At 38.2% G+C, this 15,682-nt stretch overlaps 1 protein-coding gene across 1 annotated transcript in view; it reads left to right on the plus strand.

Moving 5' to 3' along the window:
• The first annotated feature begins 494 nt into the window (after positions 1-494).
• The window catches only part of TERB1 (telomere repeat binding bouquet formation protein 1), a 53,676-nt gene continuing 38,488 nt past the window's right edge, over positions 495-15,682 (plus strand). Inside the window, exons 1-2 of the mRNA XM_004431687.3 lie at positions 495-1,223; positions 5,433-5,495. Coding sequence (XP_004431744.1) covers positions 5,465-5,495 — 31 coding nt within the window. The 5' untranslated portion in view covers positions 495-1,223; positions 5,433-5,464. The remainder of the gene's footprint in view (positions 1,224-5,432; positions 5,496-15,682) is intronic.

Genomic DNA, 15,682 nt, shown 5'->3' on the forward strand with positions numbered 1-15,682 from the left:
GCTATTTCAGAGTTACTTATCTTAGAAATCTCTTATGTTTCATTAGAAATAGCTTAAAATATTTTTCTTACATAAGTCTTAAATCATGAATTTAAGCTATGTGCAGATTTTTGCTATAGACATCTTAGGACCATCACTATTTGTTAAAACTAATAGAATTTTAAAAGATGTATATTTCAGATATACAGTTTTTATCGGAAAACAAGGACAGGATACAATGCAGAAGGAAGGTTGGGTGCGAGTTCGGCCTCGGATGCCCTCCCTTCCCCACCAGGCCTGTGCATGTGCTGCCCACGTGTGCCCCGCCGCCACGGCGCCGGCGCCAAAGCCCGAGCCGGCTCTCCTACCTCCTTAAGGCGAACGCCCCTCTGAGTAAAGGAAGCCCTCAATCCCGGGGGTGGTGAGATTAGAGGATTTCCCCTTCAAGTAGTGACTTTCCACTGTTTAAAGACGCCGCATCCACATCCTTGCTACCCACCCCCCGCCCTCGGGAACGTCCTGGAACAGCTGCCGACCAAGAGACTGTGGGGGCGGGGCCGGGCAGCCGGAAGTCCCGCCCTACGGAAGTGCCTCTGGCCCTCTGCGCGGGAAAATGGGTCTGGCGTTGTGGTAGGCCCTCGGCTGGGGAGAAAGCGGGGGAGTCCGGTTTGCTACAACTTGAGGGTAAAGGCCACGGCCTCCGCTCCTTGCGCTTTCGGGTCCTGCCCCAGCCCCGCCCCGGAACCGTTCAGTCGCCTCCCGCGGAAGGCAGGCTGCAGCCGCAGGCAGCCCCGGGTCGCCCCGCTGTTCCCTCCTTAACCGGCCCACGTGAGGCGATGGGTTGAGGGAAGGGGCCTTCCTGAGGAGGCAGCAGACCCCGCTCAGTCCCCGCAGCAGCCGGTGGGGAAAGGGATTGTCACGTACCGTTTAGTCAGGGGTCTGGAGCCTGGCGGTTTCCGTCGGTGCTTGAGAATACCTAGGCCTCCCCAGGTGATTCTGCTGTAGGGAAGGTGTGGGAGCCGCTGCGGTCACTTCTGAGATCGAGGGCGGCAGCCCCTGAGGGGAGGGCGTGTTAGATGGGCTGATTTTGGGGCCCACTTGCTGCTGGTGAAGCGCCTGTTTAACCGGCGCGTTTAAACGGACCACGCGTTTAACCGGCGCCCGGTCCCTCACAGGAGCTGGAGAAGCCTGGTCTCAGAAGAGCCTGAGAGACGACTTCAGAAGGAGCTCTTCCCGCTCTTTAGGTGAGCCAGGCCCTGGTGTACGCGCAGAACGAGGAACAGGGTGGAGGAGGCCTACCTCCTCGGAAAGATCATGGGTCACTTACCTGTGGACACTGGGATGGGGCGATGAGGATTAATGCGAAGCGGCTGTTCCAGGCTACCGAGTCTGAAAGTTAATGTTGCAGAGTGACTCCTGGTGCCCTCGTCTTGTTTTCTGGTCCTGAGTGGCGGTTATTTCTCTATCTAGTTAAACTGTTGTAACACAAGGTTTATACTACACGTACTTGTATATCGACCCTTTCTCCATTGCCTCTCCTACTTTAGAGGAAACTTTCCGCTATATATGAGTCCAGGCTGGGTACTGGCTGTCAACAATTTAGTGATGGCGGTTAGTGGTAGGATTTTCAGCCCTGCCAGCCTTACACAGAAAGATACCATTTATCTTTTGGATATTTTGGGGTGATATTCAGATTTCTAAAAGCTTTTCATGTTACCATTTTCTAAGCCGAGTAAAAGAGTTCAGCTAATTTTCTTGCTTAAATTTGAATTTGAGTTAACAGTACTATTTTTGGGAGTAGATTGAGTGGATACGGTAAATGGGATAGTTTCTTCCTGTTACCTGGAAAAAGCACTTTTCTTCCTGTGAAAATACAGTAAATAATGAAACCTTGTTGTTCCTTACAGTTTGCATCTGTTCACTAAATTACTGTCTTCAATCTGCTTTATTGGGCAGATGCTTTTGTTCTTGGGAATAGACTGTATTTTATAATTTTAAATGTAATTTTTTAAATTATCAATCCCTTGAAAGTTATAACTTGTCCTTTGCTGTGGATGTTTTCAAGCACTTAGCTAGTAAATAGATGGCTTGTATAACTGCTGCTAGGTACTTGGCAAACTTGAATTTTACTGTGCAAAGTAACCATTTATTAGAAAACAGTATAAGAAAGACAAAGGGGAATAGGAGGTAGTGTATGTTGTCAGTTTCAATTTCAGGACATTTAGATTTAAAAATTATATCCCTCTTTAAAAATAAAATTACATTAAGAAGCAGAATAGATTGACTAATTAAAACTAAGGAAATAGTCTTTAAACTCCCTCGCAAAGCAAAAACCTCCACATATAATACAGTAGTCCATTTTTTTTTTTATTGATGTTTTAATGGTTTCTAACATTGTGAAATTTTGGGTTGTACATTTTTGTTTGTCTATCACCACATATATGACTCCCTTCACCACTTGTGCCCACCCCCACTGCCCTGGTAACCACAGTCCAGTTTTCTCTGTCCATGTGTTGGTTTATATTCCACATATGAGTGAGATCATACAGTGTTTGTCTTTCTCTTTCTGGCTTATTTCACTTAACATAATACGCTCCAGGCCCATCCATGTTGTTGCAAATGGGACAATTTTGTCTTTTTTTATGGCTTAGTAGTATTCCATTGTATATATATACCACATTTTCTTAATCCAATCGTCAGTCAAGGGACACTTAGGTTGCTTCCACTTCTTGGCTATGGTGAATAATGCTGCAATGAACATAGGGGTGCATAAGCCTCTTTGGATTGTTGATTTCAGGTGCGTTGGATAGATTCCCAGTAGTGGGATGGCTGGATCATAGGGCATCTCTATTTTTAATTCTTTGAGGAATCTCCATACCGTTTTCCATAGAGGCTGCACCAATTTGCATTCCCACCAGCTGTGTATGAGGGTTCCTGTTTCTCCACATCCTCTCCAACATTTGTTGTTTTTGTCTTGGTGATTATAGCCATTCTAACAGGCGTGAGGTGGTATCTTAGTGTTGTTTTGATTTGCATTTCCCTGATGATTAGTGATGTTGAGCATCTTTTCATGTGCCTATTGGCCATCTGTATATCTTCCTTGGAGAAGTGTCTGTTCATTTCCTCTGCCCATTTTTTGATCGGGTTGTTTGTTTTTTTGTTGTTCAATTGTGTGAGTTCTTTATATATTATGGAGATCAACCCCTTGTCAGATGTATGTTTTGCAAATATTCTCTCCCAGCTGGTTGGTTGTTTGTTCATCTTGATTCTGGTTTAATTTGTCTTATAAAAGCTCTTTAATCTGATAAAGTCCCACTTGTTTATTTTTTCTTTAGTTTCCCTAGTCTGGGTAGGCATGTCATCCGAAAAGATTCCTTTAAAACCAATGTCAAATAGTGTGTTGCCTATATTTTCTTCTATGAGTTTTATAGTTTCAGGTCTCACCTTCAGATCTTTGATCCATTTTGACTTAATTTTTGTGAATGGCGATAGCACATGGTCCACTTTCATTCTTTTGCATGTGGCTGTCCAGTTTTCCCAACACCATTTATTGAAGAGACTTTCCTTTCTCCATTGCATGTTCTTAGCACCTTTGTCGAAAATTAGCTGTCCGTATACGTGTGGTTTTATTTCTGGGCTTTCAATTCTGTTCCATTGATCTGTATGTCTGTTTTTGTACCAGTACCATGCTGTTTTGATTACTATTGCTTTGTAGTATGTTTTGAAGTCAGGGATTGTGATGCCTCCTGCTTTGTTCTTTTTCTTTAGGATTTCTTTAGCTATTCGGGGTCTTTTGTTGCCCCATATAAATTTTAGTATTCTTTTTTCTATTTCTGTGAAGAATGTCATTGGGATTCTGATTGGGATTGCATTGAATCTGTAGATTGCTTTAGGTAATATAGACATTTTAACTATGTTTATTCTTCCAGTAGTCCATTTTTTTTAAGTCTGTTTTTTAATTTAGTTTTCCTTTTCCAAATCTTAACCCATTTGCCTAAAGGTAATGCATATTTACATATGAGAGACAGTATACTAGAGGATAAGAATGTAGGGCATGGCCTCAGATTTTTTTGGTTCCCATTCCAGCTCTGGCACTAACTGGCTGTTTGAATTTGGGCAAATTGTTTACCCTCTCATTGTCTATCTCCATCCTTACAGCTCCCTCGTAGGGTTGTTGTAAAGACTAAAAAGATAATATTTATAAGGTTTATAGAACAGAGCCTGGCCTATGATAGGACTTGCCAAACATTAGAAGCTTTTACTATTATAAAAATTGTGAAAAATAGAAAACAGTGGAATAAAACACCATAAAACCACCAGCTAAAGACAACAAATGTTAACATGTTACTGTTTTCCACCTAATTTTATTTTCTGTTTGGCTATACATAATTGGGATCATGCTATGGGTAAAATTTTGTCTTCCTCTTTTTGATTAACATTGTAACAGAAGCATTTTTCCTGGCTATTAAGCATTTCAAGTAAACATCAGTATTCTTGTAACAATATCCTGTGGATGTACTATAATGTACCTAACCATTCCTCTTTTAATGGAATACTTAGGTTAAAAAATGGCAAAACTAGTATATATTTGTACATTACTCTATAAAAAATTCTCACATTTATTATTAAATTTCTTTTTTGTTTGGGAATTTTATTTTTATTTTGAGAGAATGAAAAATAAAAAGGATAATTAGGTATCTCCCTTTAACCACATAGTATTGAAGTAAATAGGAATTTTAGAGTTCTGAGTCCTGATTCATTGCTCTAAGAAGTTAATTGGACTCTGACACATTTTTCTAAAAAATCAGTTTAGCATTTTAAAGCATATGAGAGGCTATATCAGGGTTGCCAATTATTTTAAAAATTCTTTTAACAAATGATACATAAAAAAAGACTTAAGCTTGATAGTGGAACACTATGTCGAAAAAACCATGGGTTGTTAGAAAAATTTTTAGCATTACTTATGAAGAGAAATGCAGTTCTAAAGTGTATGTGTGTGTGTGTGTGTGTGTTTGTGTTTGTGTGTTTAACTTCTGAATCTGATTCATGGACGGGTGCCCACTCTAAACAGTGGTATGAAAATTTACAGGGAGGAAAATGAGGAAGTAGGACCAGAAGAGGATCAATTTGATTCAGTCAACCAATCATTCGTGTGTTTATTTATTAAAATGCATTGAATGCTTGTAGTACTTAAGAATGCCAGATGCATTTATGTATGTTTTCAAATTTAATTCTTATAACAACTTTATGAAGTAGGAATTTCTTATTTTACATATGAGGAATCTTAGCCTCAGAGAACTTAAGCACCCCCTAAATCACACATCTAATAAATTGTAGATTCAATCCTTGTTCTTCTGGCTTCAGGAAAACTATTCTTTCCCTACCCTTTTGCGTTTATAACTCTGAAATTCTCAAACATTGATTTAAATTGAGAAAATACTTTTATCTTACAGATTAAATATAAGGAAAAAGAATACAGAGAAGCATGGAAAGTGAGGACACAAAGAAAATACAAGGTGAGAAATTCGTGGTTCATAAACAGTCATGCACTGTATAATGACGTTTTGGTCAACTACAGACCACATATACAGTGGTGGTCCCATAAGATTAGTATCATATAGTTTAGGTGTGTAGTATGCTATACTATTTAGGTTTATATTAGTACACTCCATGATGTTCACACAGTGCCGAAATAGCCTAACGATGCATTTTTTAGAATATATCTGCCACTAAGTGACACATGACCGTATCTGGAATTAGTTGTTGTTTTTGTGTTGTTTTTTTTTTTTTTTTGGTGAGGAAGATTGGCCCTGAGCTAACATCTGTTGCCAATCCTCCTCTTTTCTTTTTTTTTGCTTGAGGAATTGGCCCTGAGCTAACATCTGTGCCAGTCTCCCTTTATTTTGTATGTGGGTTGCCACCACAGCATGGCTTGATGAGTGGTGTTGGTCCATGCCTGGGATCCGAACCTGTGAACCCTGGGCTGCTGAAGTGGAGCGCGTTGAATTTAACCACTATGCCACCGGGCCACGCTGGAATTACTTTTATAATATATTTGTGGGATATACTGCAGATTATCTGACAGGATCCAGGAAATGAAAGAATCATTCAGCAATTTATATAAATATTTATTGTGTACCTACTCTGTGCCTGTCACACTGACTTCGGGAAACTGACATTCTAATAGGAAAAGGCATGCTGATAATTAGAATACCATATGATATCTGACTTAATGGAGGTATATACAAGAACAGTGGGAACCTGAGAGAACCACCATCAAAGTATACCTGGAAATACAGATTTCAGAGTTGTCATCAGAGAGTTGGAAATTAAATTCATGGGCATGGAGGAGATTAACCAGAGAGGAAATATTTAAAAAGGAAAGGATGAGAAATAGTGTTCCTTTTTGTTTTTTTAAATCCTTTATTTTTTACTTATTTATTATTATTTTTTTTTGGTGAGGAAGATCAGCTCTGAGCTAACATCTGATGACGATCCTCCTCCTTTTTGCCAAGGAATATTGGCCCTGAGCTAACATCCATGCCCATCTTCCTCTACTTTATATGGGATGCCGCCACAGCATGGCGTGACAAGCGGTGCGTCAGTGCAAGCCTGGGATCCACGCCTGAGAACCCTGGGCCGCCGAAGCGGAGCATGCACACTTAACTGCTTTCGCCACTGGTTAACACCCAGAATAGTGTTCCTTAATGCATACCATTACATAAGAGTTTGGCTGAGGAAGAGGGCCCTCAAAAAAAGACAGAAAAATTCTGAAAGGTGAATGAAGAGTCAGGAATGTGGATTTTGGAAATCAGCCTTTGGAGAATGCTTCGTGAGAAAGATTCCTTGAGAGCATCAGTGTCAAATGTCCACGGATGATGACTGAGTTATACACTGGATTTTGCATTTAGGAGGTCGTTTGTTTTATTAACAGTAAATTTAATAGATTTCAGCCAGATTGCAATATACTGAGGTCTCGGTGGGAAATAAGAATCTGAAGACAATATGAATAGCTTACTCTTCTTAAAAGCTTGACTGAAGATATATGGCAGTAACTAGAGGGAGGTTGTAACATTAAGGGGGTCTTATAAGGGGTTTAGAGACGAGAATGTATGAAGAGTGAATAGGGATTCTGGAGAGAGAGAGGTTGAAGAAACTAGAGGATAATGGTAGATGCCGCTCTCAGACCATTTATCACACTATGGGAGTTACCTACATCCTTCTCTGTCTCCATCACTGGATTGTGAGTTCCTTGGAATCAGAATTCCCATCTGGTACAGAGAGGATGCGCAGTATACATTCAATAAAGATTTGTTAAATGAATAGTTTTAAGGAGGTCATGAGCCTGTAATAGTGTCTTTTGAGTTGCATGTGAGAGAAATCCAACTCAAACTAGTTCAAGCAAAAAAGGAAATGTATCAGTTCATACAACTGGGAAACCCAGAGTTGTAAGGAAGAGCTCTCCAAAGAAACCACAAGAAGGAGGAGGGAAATCCTTCTGGACAGGAAAAAAACCCACCAAACTATGGTAGTTGTGGTCACTACAGGGTCCCAGAACACAGGTGAATGGATTAACCATGAACAGGAAGGGAACTGGATACCTGTTCTGATATTGTAGAGGAAGAGATAAGAATGGGTGTGGTTGTAGATATTTTGTAGGAATTCTGTATTGTAGAAAGTGTTTTGGGAATTCTGTGAGGCCTAACATCTGTGTCTTTTTGGCTGAGGGTTTATTCTGGCGTTGGTAATCTGCTTTGCCCAGAGAGCAAGGCAAGCCAGAGATGCCAGATAATTAATGGCTCTTTCCCTGGGAGCAGCCCTAAACAAATGACTGATGGGAAATGATGGATAAATACTCTTCACCCTCTGGCTGGGATGACTCTGAGACACATGGCTGTACCCTGGCTTCTAGAGTTTCCCAGTGAGACTAAGCTCCAGTTACCCATAATGATAACTTACTTTTGTCTGCCTTCCCTTTCCTATCTCACCTTCTCAGAAAAGTATTTGCATTCAAGTCCTTGTCTCATAGTCTACTTCTGGAGAAACCCAAATTAAAACATAAAATGGGGGCCAGCCCTGTGGCTTAGCGGTTAAGTGCGTGCGCTCCGCTACTGGCGGCCCAGGTTTGGATCCCGGGCGTGCACCAACGCACCGCTTCTCCAGCCATGCTAAGGCAGCGTCGCACATACAGCAACTAGAAGGATGTGCAACTATGACATACAACTATCTACTGGGGCTTTGGGGAAAAAAAAGGAGGAGGATTGGCAATAGATGTTAGCTCAGAGCCGGTCTTCCTCAGCAAAAAGAGAAGGATTGGCATGGATGTTAGCTCAGGGCTGATCTTCCTCAAAAAAAAAAAAGAAAAACATAAAATGGAAGAGAGTGAGATGTGGGTCTGGGGTTGGAGGTTTGAAGAGAGCTGAAGATTTGGAATAGCCATTGAGGAAAATGGGAGATAAAGCAGAAGGGAATGGGAGATAGAGCTGACCTTGGATGAGATTGCTAAGTAGAGTTGGGGGTTGTAACTTGGAATGCATACAAAATATTTGTAATGGCATAATTGCTTAAATTTTTTTTTTCCTTTAGCAATTCCCAAATTTGAGCTGAACGAGCAAAGAAAGGAAAGTGTTTTTGAGTCATGGTTAGGATTATAAAACATGCTTAGTAGAAGGACAAGGGGTCAAAGGAATCCTAGCAAGATAATAAGTGAGGTGATGAATCCTGGTATCTGGGATGAATAAGGAGGGAAGTGAAACTAGAAGTCTTGGAGAACAGGAATAAAGGAATTAGAGATCTTAGGGATCAAGGAGTAAATGTAAGAATAAGAAAGTACGACAGTTGAAAGAATTAGGGGTAATATTCAAGAAGTAAAATTATAGAGTTGAAAATATCAGTGATAGAGCTGTTCTGACAAATGACAACAGTCCAGAGTTTGGCCTAGGAAGTGAAGAGCCAAATTTACATACATTTTAAGATTTGGAAAGGAGAGAGACTCTTTCCCAGCGTCCATGTCAATCACCCAAAAGAACTGTGATTGGGGCCGCTTTGGTCATTTGGTCAACTGCAAAGCGTACCAGTAATTTTTTTTTTGTATGTAGTAACAACTTTATTAAGTTATAATTAACATACCACACAATTCACCCATTTAAAATATACAATTCAGTTGTTTTTAGTGTATTCACAATATTGTGCAACCATCACCACAATCAATTTTAGAACATTTTCATCACCCCCAAAGAAACTCCACTGCTTTTAGCAGTCACCAGCCCCCCACCCCCACCCGGCGACCCTAGGTACACTAATCTATTTTCTTTCTCTAGATTTGCCTATTCTGGACATTTCATACAAATGGAATCTTATAATACGTGGGCTTTTGTGACCGGCTTCTTTCACTTACCATAATGTTTTCAAGGGTCATCCATGTTGTATCAGTATTTTCATTCCTTTTTGTTGTTGAATTATATTTCATTGAATAGATACATCATATTTTATTTATCCATTCAAGAGTTGATGGACATTTGAGTTTCCATTGTTTGGCCATTGTGGATAATGCTGCTATGAACATTTGTGTATAAGTTTTTGTGTGGATATATGTTTTCATTTCTCTTGGGTGTGTACCTAGGAGTGGCATTGTTGAGTCTATGGTGAATTTTTTTTGTGTGAGGAAGATCAGCCCTGAAATAACATCCATGCCAATCCTCCTCTTTTTGCTGAGGAAGACCAGCCGTGAGCTAACATCTATCGCCAATTCTCCTCCTTTTTTTTTTTTGCCCTTTTTCTCCCCAAAGCCCCAGTAGATAGTTGTATGTCATAGTTGCACATCCTTCTAGTTGCTGTATGTGGGACGCCACCTCTGCATGGCTGGACAAGCAGTGCGTTGGTGCACGCCCGGGATCTGAACCCGGGCCACCAGTAGCAGAGCGCACGCACTTAACCACTAAGCCATGGGGCTGGCCCCTCTATGGTAAATTTATGTTTAACCTTTGAGGAACTGCTAGACTGTTTGCCAAAGTGGCTGTACCATTTTACATTCCTACAGCAATGTATGAGGGCTCCAGTTTCTCCAAACCCTTGGTCACACTTGTTATAATTTGTCTTTTTGTTTATAGCCATCCTAGTGGATGTGAAGTGCTATCTAATTGTAGTTTTGGTTTGCGTTTCCCTAACGATTAATGATGTTGAGCATCTTTTTGTATACTTATTGACTATTTGTGTATCTTTTTTGGAGAAATGTCTATTCAAATTCTTTGCATGGTTTTTAATTGTATTTTTTTTTGTTATTGAGTTTTAAGAGTTCTTTATGTATTCTGAACATAAGACCCTTATTGGATATCTGATTTGCAGATATTTTCTTCCAGTCTGTGAGTTGTCTTTTCACATTCTTGATGATATCTTTTGAAGTTCAAAAATTTTCAGTATTAAGTCCAATTTATTCGTTTTTTTATTGCTTGTGCTTTTGATATAGTATACTTCAGTTTTTGTTGGCTGATTTATTTTCTTCAGGAATTATGGAAGGAGCTAGGTTACATAGCCTGGAGAAGATAAAACCACATTGTAGATGTCAGTAGTTGCTTTCTCTGGAAAGGGAGGGATTATGATAGGAAATATCAAAGTGTGAGAGGGGAGTACATAAAGAAGTTTCTTGCACTCTGCAGTTGTGCCTAGGATTGAAAATCACCATGTCCCATCAAAAATCCTTTCTAGCATGTTGTTAATTGACAAGTGGTGTATTGATATCCATACAGTCAAACTAAGCTCCTTACAGTTTCTATTAATGTAGAACATGATCAATAAACGTTTGCTATTGCTCCAAGACAACTTAGGGATAACCTTTGTACTATGGTTTTTCATTAACAAATTGAGTCATGAGTTATTTCATTGAACCAGATTGTCAGTTGAATTTCTTTCAAGAGGAAAACTAAATATTGATTGACAGTAGATCTTCATTTCTTTTAGTGTACTCCTCTATAATTTTTTGTCCTCCCTTCATCATATATCTTTGAGAACTTTAAATGTTAATTCAAGCATTATGTCAAAATCTATATGCAATTTTATTTAAATCCTTAAAACCAAGAGAATAAATTTCTTTTAATTATTTTATTGAGGTCATAATAGTTTATAACATTGTGAAATTTCAGTTGTACATTATTATTTATCAGTAACTGTATGTATGTGCCCCTTTACCCCTTATGCCCACCCCCCAACCCCCTTCCCCTCTGGTAACCACTAATCTGTTCTCTTTGTCCACGTGTTTGTTTATCTTCCACATGAGTGAAATTATGCAGCGTTTGTCTTTGTCTGGCTAATTTCGCTTAACATAATACCCTCAAGGTCCATCCATGTTGTTGCAAATGGGACGATTTTGTCTTTTTTAGGGCTGAGTAGTATTCCATTGTATTTATATACCACATCTGAGAAGAAATTTTTTAAAGGGTATAGTAAAGAATTATATAGGAAAATGACTGTCTATTAGAGATTCCTTTTTAGTTGCAAATAAATATTTAAATTTATATTTTGATAAGTTTTGACATATGTATATACCCATGGAAACATCAGCAGAATCAGGATAGTGAACATATCCTCATGCTCTCTGTAATACCTCCTTCCTGTCTCTTCCCAGACTCCCTTGCCTCAAGTAACTGCTGATATGCCTTCTGTTATGCATTTTTTCAATACATGGAATCATATAGTATATACTCTTTTTGTGTGGTTTCTTTCACTCGGCATAATTATTTTGAGATTAATCCATGTTGTGGCATGTATCAATAGTTAATTTTTTTTATTGTTAAGTAGTATTCCATTGTATAGTTATACCCAAATTTGTTTATCCATTCATCTGTTGATGGACATTTCAGTTGTTTACAGTTTTTGGCTATTACATATAATGCTGCTATGAACATTTGGATACAAGTCTTTGTGTGGACATATATCTCCTTTTCTTTTGGATAAATACTTAAGAGTGGAATGGCTGGATCAAATGGGAGGTGTATGTTTAACAATTTACAAAACTGCTAAACTTTGAAAGTGGTTGTACCATTTTATGTGTCCACCAGCAGTATATGAGAGTTCCAGTTCCTTTATATCTTTGCCAACATTTGTTATGGTCAGTCTTTTAAATTTTAGTCATTATAGTGGAAATGTAATGGTATAGCCTTGTGGTTTTAATTTGCATTTCTCTAATGATTAATGATGTTAAGCAGCTTTTCATGGGCTTGTTATCTGTATATCTTTTTTGTTGAAGTGTCTGTTCAAATCTTTTGCCGATTATTTTATTGAGTGGTTTGTTCTCTTATTGTTGAGTTTTGAGAGGCGTATATATTTTCTGGATGTATGTTCTTTATCAGATATGTGCTTTGCAAAGATTTTCTCCCAGGTCGTGGCTTGTCTTTTCTATGCTTCAGAAAACACTATTAAGAGAATGAAGTTTTTAATTTTGATGAAGTCCAATTTATTCATTATTTTTCTACAGATTATGCTATTAGTGTCATGTCTAAGAAATCTTCACCTAATCCAAGGTTGCAAAGATTTTCTCCCATGTTATCTTTTAAAAGTTTTATAGTTTTAGGTTTTATACATTTAGGTCTGCAATCCATTTTGAGTTAATTTTTATATATAGTGTGAAGTATGGATTCAAGTTTTATTATGTTTTTTGAATATGGATATCCAGTTTTTCCAGCACTGTTTGTTAAAAAGGCTATCCTTTTCTCTCTGCATTGCATTTTTGCCTGTGTAAAAAATCAGCTGTTCATATATGTATGGGTTTATTTTTGGCCTCTGTTTCATTGATCCATTGATTTGCATTCTGTTTCATTGATCTCTTTGTCTATGTTGGTGCCAATATTATACTCTTTTGATTACTGTAGCTTTATAACAAGTCTTGAAATCAGGCGGTGTTAGTCTTGCAGCTTTATTTTTTTTCAGAATTATTTGTCTAGTCTAGGTCCTTTGCATTTTCATATGAATTTTGGAACCATCTTTTTTTTTTTTTTTTTTAAAGATTTTATTTATTTTATTTTTTCCCCCCAAAGCCCCAGTGGATAGTTGTATGTCGTAGCTGCACATCCTTCTAGCTGCTGTATGCGGGACTCGGCCTCAGGATGAACGGAGAAGTGGTGCCTCGATGCGCACCCGGGATCCGAACCCGGGCCACCAGCATCGCAGCGCGCGCACTTAACCACCAAGCCACAGGGCCGGCCCTTTGGCTTGACAATCATCTTGTCAATTTCTACCAAAAGAGCCTTTTGGGATTGCATTGAATCTATAGATCAATTTGGGGAGAATCGACATCTTAACAATTAATCTGGGGCTGGCCTGGTGGCATAGTGGTTAAGTGCACGCACTCTGCTTCAGCAGCCCAGGGTTCACGGGTTTGGAACCCCAGGCGCCCACCTATTCACCGCTTGTCAAGCCATGCTGTGATGGCGTCCCATATAAAGTGGAGGAAGATGGGCACAGATGTTAGCCGAGGGCCAGTCTTCCTCAGCAAAAAGAGGAGAATTTGCATCGGATGTTAGCTCAGGGCTAATCTTCCCCACAAAAAAACAAAAACAAAGAAACAATTAATCTTCCAACCCATGAACAAGGTATATCACTCCCTTTATTTCAATCTTCTTTAATATCTCTCAGCAGTATTTTTTAATTTTCTGTGTACATGTTCACATCTTTTGTCAGATTTATCCCTAAGTATTTCATATTTTTGATGCTATTATAAATGACGTTGTTTTTAAATTTCAATTTCTAATTGTTTATTGCTAGTATATAATTGATTTTTGTATGTTAAATGAATATTCTAAAACCTTACTGTACTCGCTTATTAGTTCTAGTAGGTCTTTTGTAGATTCCATCAGATTATCTGTGTAGAAGATCATGTTGTATGGGAATGCAGATAGTTTTCTGTTTCTTTTCCCATTTGGACACCTTTTATTTCTTTTTTCTTACCTGAGGGCACTGACTAGGCTCTCCAGTACAATGTTAAACATCTCTGTCTTGTTCCTGATCTTAGGGAGACAGAATTCAGTTTTTCCCTGTTAAGTATGATGTCAGTGTACGTTTTTTGGGGTAGATGTACTTCATCAGGTTGAGGAGATTTCCTTCTATTCCAAGATTGCTGAATTATTTTTTATTGGAAATAGATGTTGGATTTTATCAAATGTTTTTTCTACATCTATTGAAATGACCATATGGTTTTCCGTTTTAGTTTGTTATATTACATTGATTGATTTTTTGATTCTTAAGCCAACCCTGCATTCCTGGGATAAACCCTCTAGGTCATGATGTATTGTTAATTCAATATATTGTTGGATTCAGTTTGCTAAAATTGTTTAGATTTTTTGTATGCATGTTCATGAGGGATATTGGTCTGTAGTTTTCTTTTTTTTCTTTCTAATGGCTTCAGTTTTAGTATAAGGATAATGCCAATCTCATAGAATAAGTTGGGAAGTATTCCTTCTCTCCAAACTTTGGGAAGTTTGTGTAGAACTGATATTATTTCTTCCTTAAATGTATGGAAGAATTTACAAATGAAGTCTTCTGAACCTGAAGTTTTCTTTGCAGAAATATTTTTAACTATGACTTCAATTTCTTTCATAGATATAGGACTATTCAGGTTATCTGTTTCTTCTTGAGTGAGTTTTGGTAATTTGTGTCTTTCACACAATTTCTCCATTTTACCTAGGTCATTGAATAGGTATGAAGTTGTACATAAACAATATCATCTTTTGAATATCTGTAGAATCTGTGGTGATGCCATCTTCCTCATTCTTATGTTGGTAATTTGTATCTTTGCTCCTTTTTTCCTGATGAGTTTGGCTAGAAGTTTATTGGTTTTATTGATCTTCTCAAAGAACCAGCTCTGTTGTTTCCTGTTCTCTATCTCATTGATTTCAGCCTTGATCTTTATAATTCCCTTTTTTCTACTAACTTTGGGTTTAATTTACCCTTTTTCTAGTTTTTTAAGGTGGAAGCTGAGGTCGTTGATTTGAGACCTTTCTTGTTTTCTAATATGGGTATTTAATGTTATAAATTTCCTCCTAAATACTGCTTTAGTAGCATCCCACAAATTCTAATATGTTGTATTTTCATTTTCATTCAGTTCGTTTCTAAATGGCAGATATTTAAACCAGTGTAGCTTTATTTATTTGTTTTTAAACACTCAACAAATAATGTTAGGTTTTTTTAATGCCTTTTTTCTTTTGGAGGATGATTGGCCCTGAGCTAACTTCTGTTGCCAATCTTCCTCCTTTTTTCCTTTTTTCTCCCCAAAGCCCCAGTAGATAGTTGTATCTCATAGTTGTACATCCTTCTAGTTGCTCTTTGTGGGATGCCACCTCAGCATGGCTTGATGAGCAGTGTGAAGGTCCATGGCCAGGATCTGATCCGGCAAACCCCAGGCCACCAAAGCCGAGTGTGCGAACTTAACCACTATGCCACTGGGCTGGCCCCTAAAACCAGTGTAGCTTTATTTAAAGAGAATAATATTGGCTTTTTCTATTTCTATATTTCATGCAAGGGGAAAACCAAATAATTATAAGTTCATTTAAAGCTCTTTTATTTAAGGAACATACTCCTTTTATGTATCTTTATTGTTTGTTAGATTGTAAAAGTAATACATACTTATTTACAAAAACTTTACAAAGATATTTAGAAAGTGAAACTTAAGTGGTTTTTGAAAGAAAACATTTGGTTTAAAATAATGAAATTTTTA

Source organism: Ceratotherium simum, chromosome 30, assembly GCF_057802395.1.
Source record: "Ceratotherium simum simum isolate JZ-2026a chromosome 30, ASM5780239v1, whole genome shotgun sequence".
NCBI classification, from domain to species: Eukaryota; Metazoa; Chordata; class Mammalia; order Perissodactyla; family Rhinocerotidae; genus Ceratotherium; species Ceratotherium simum.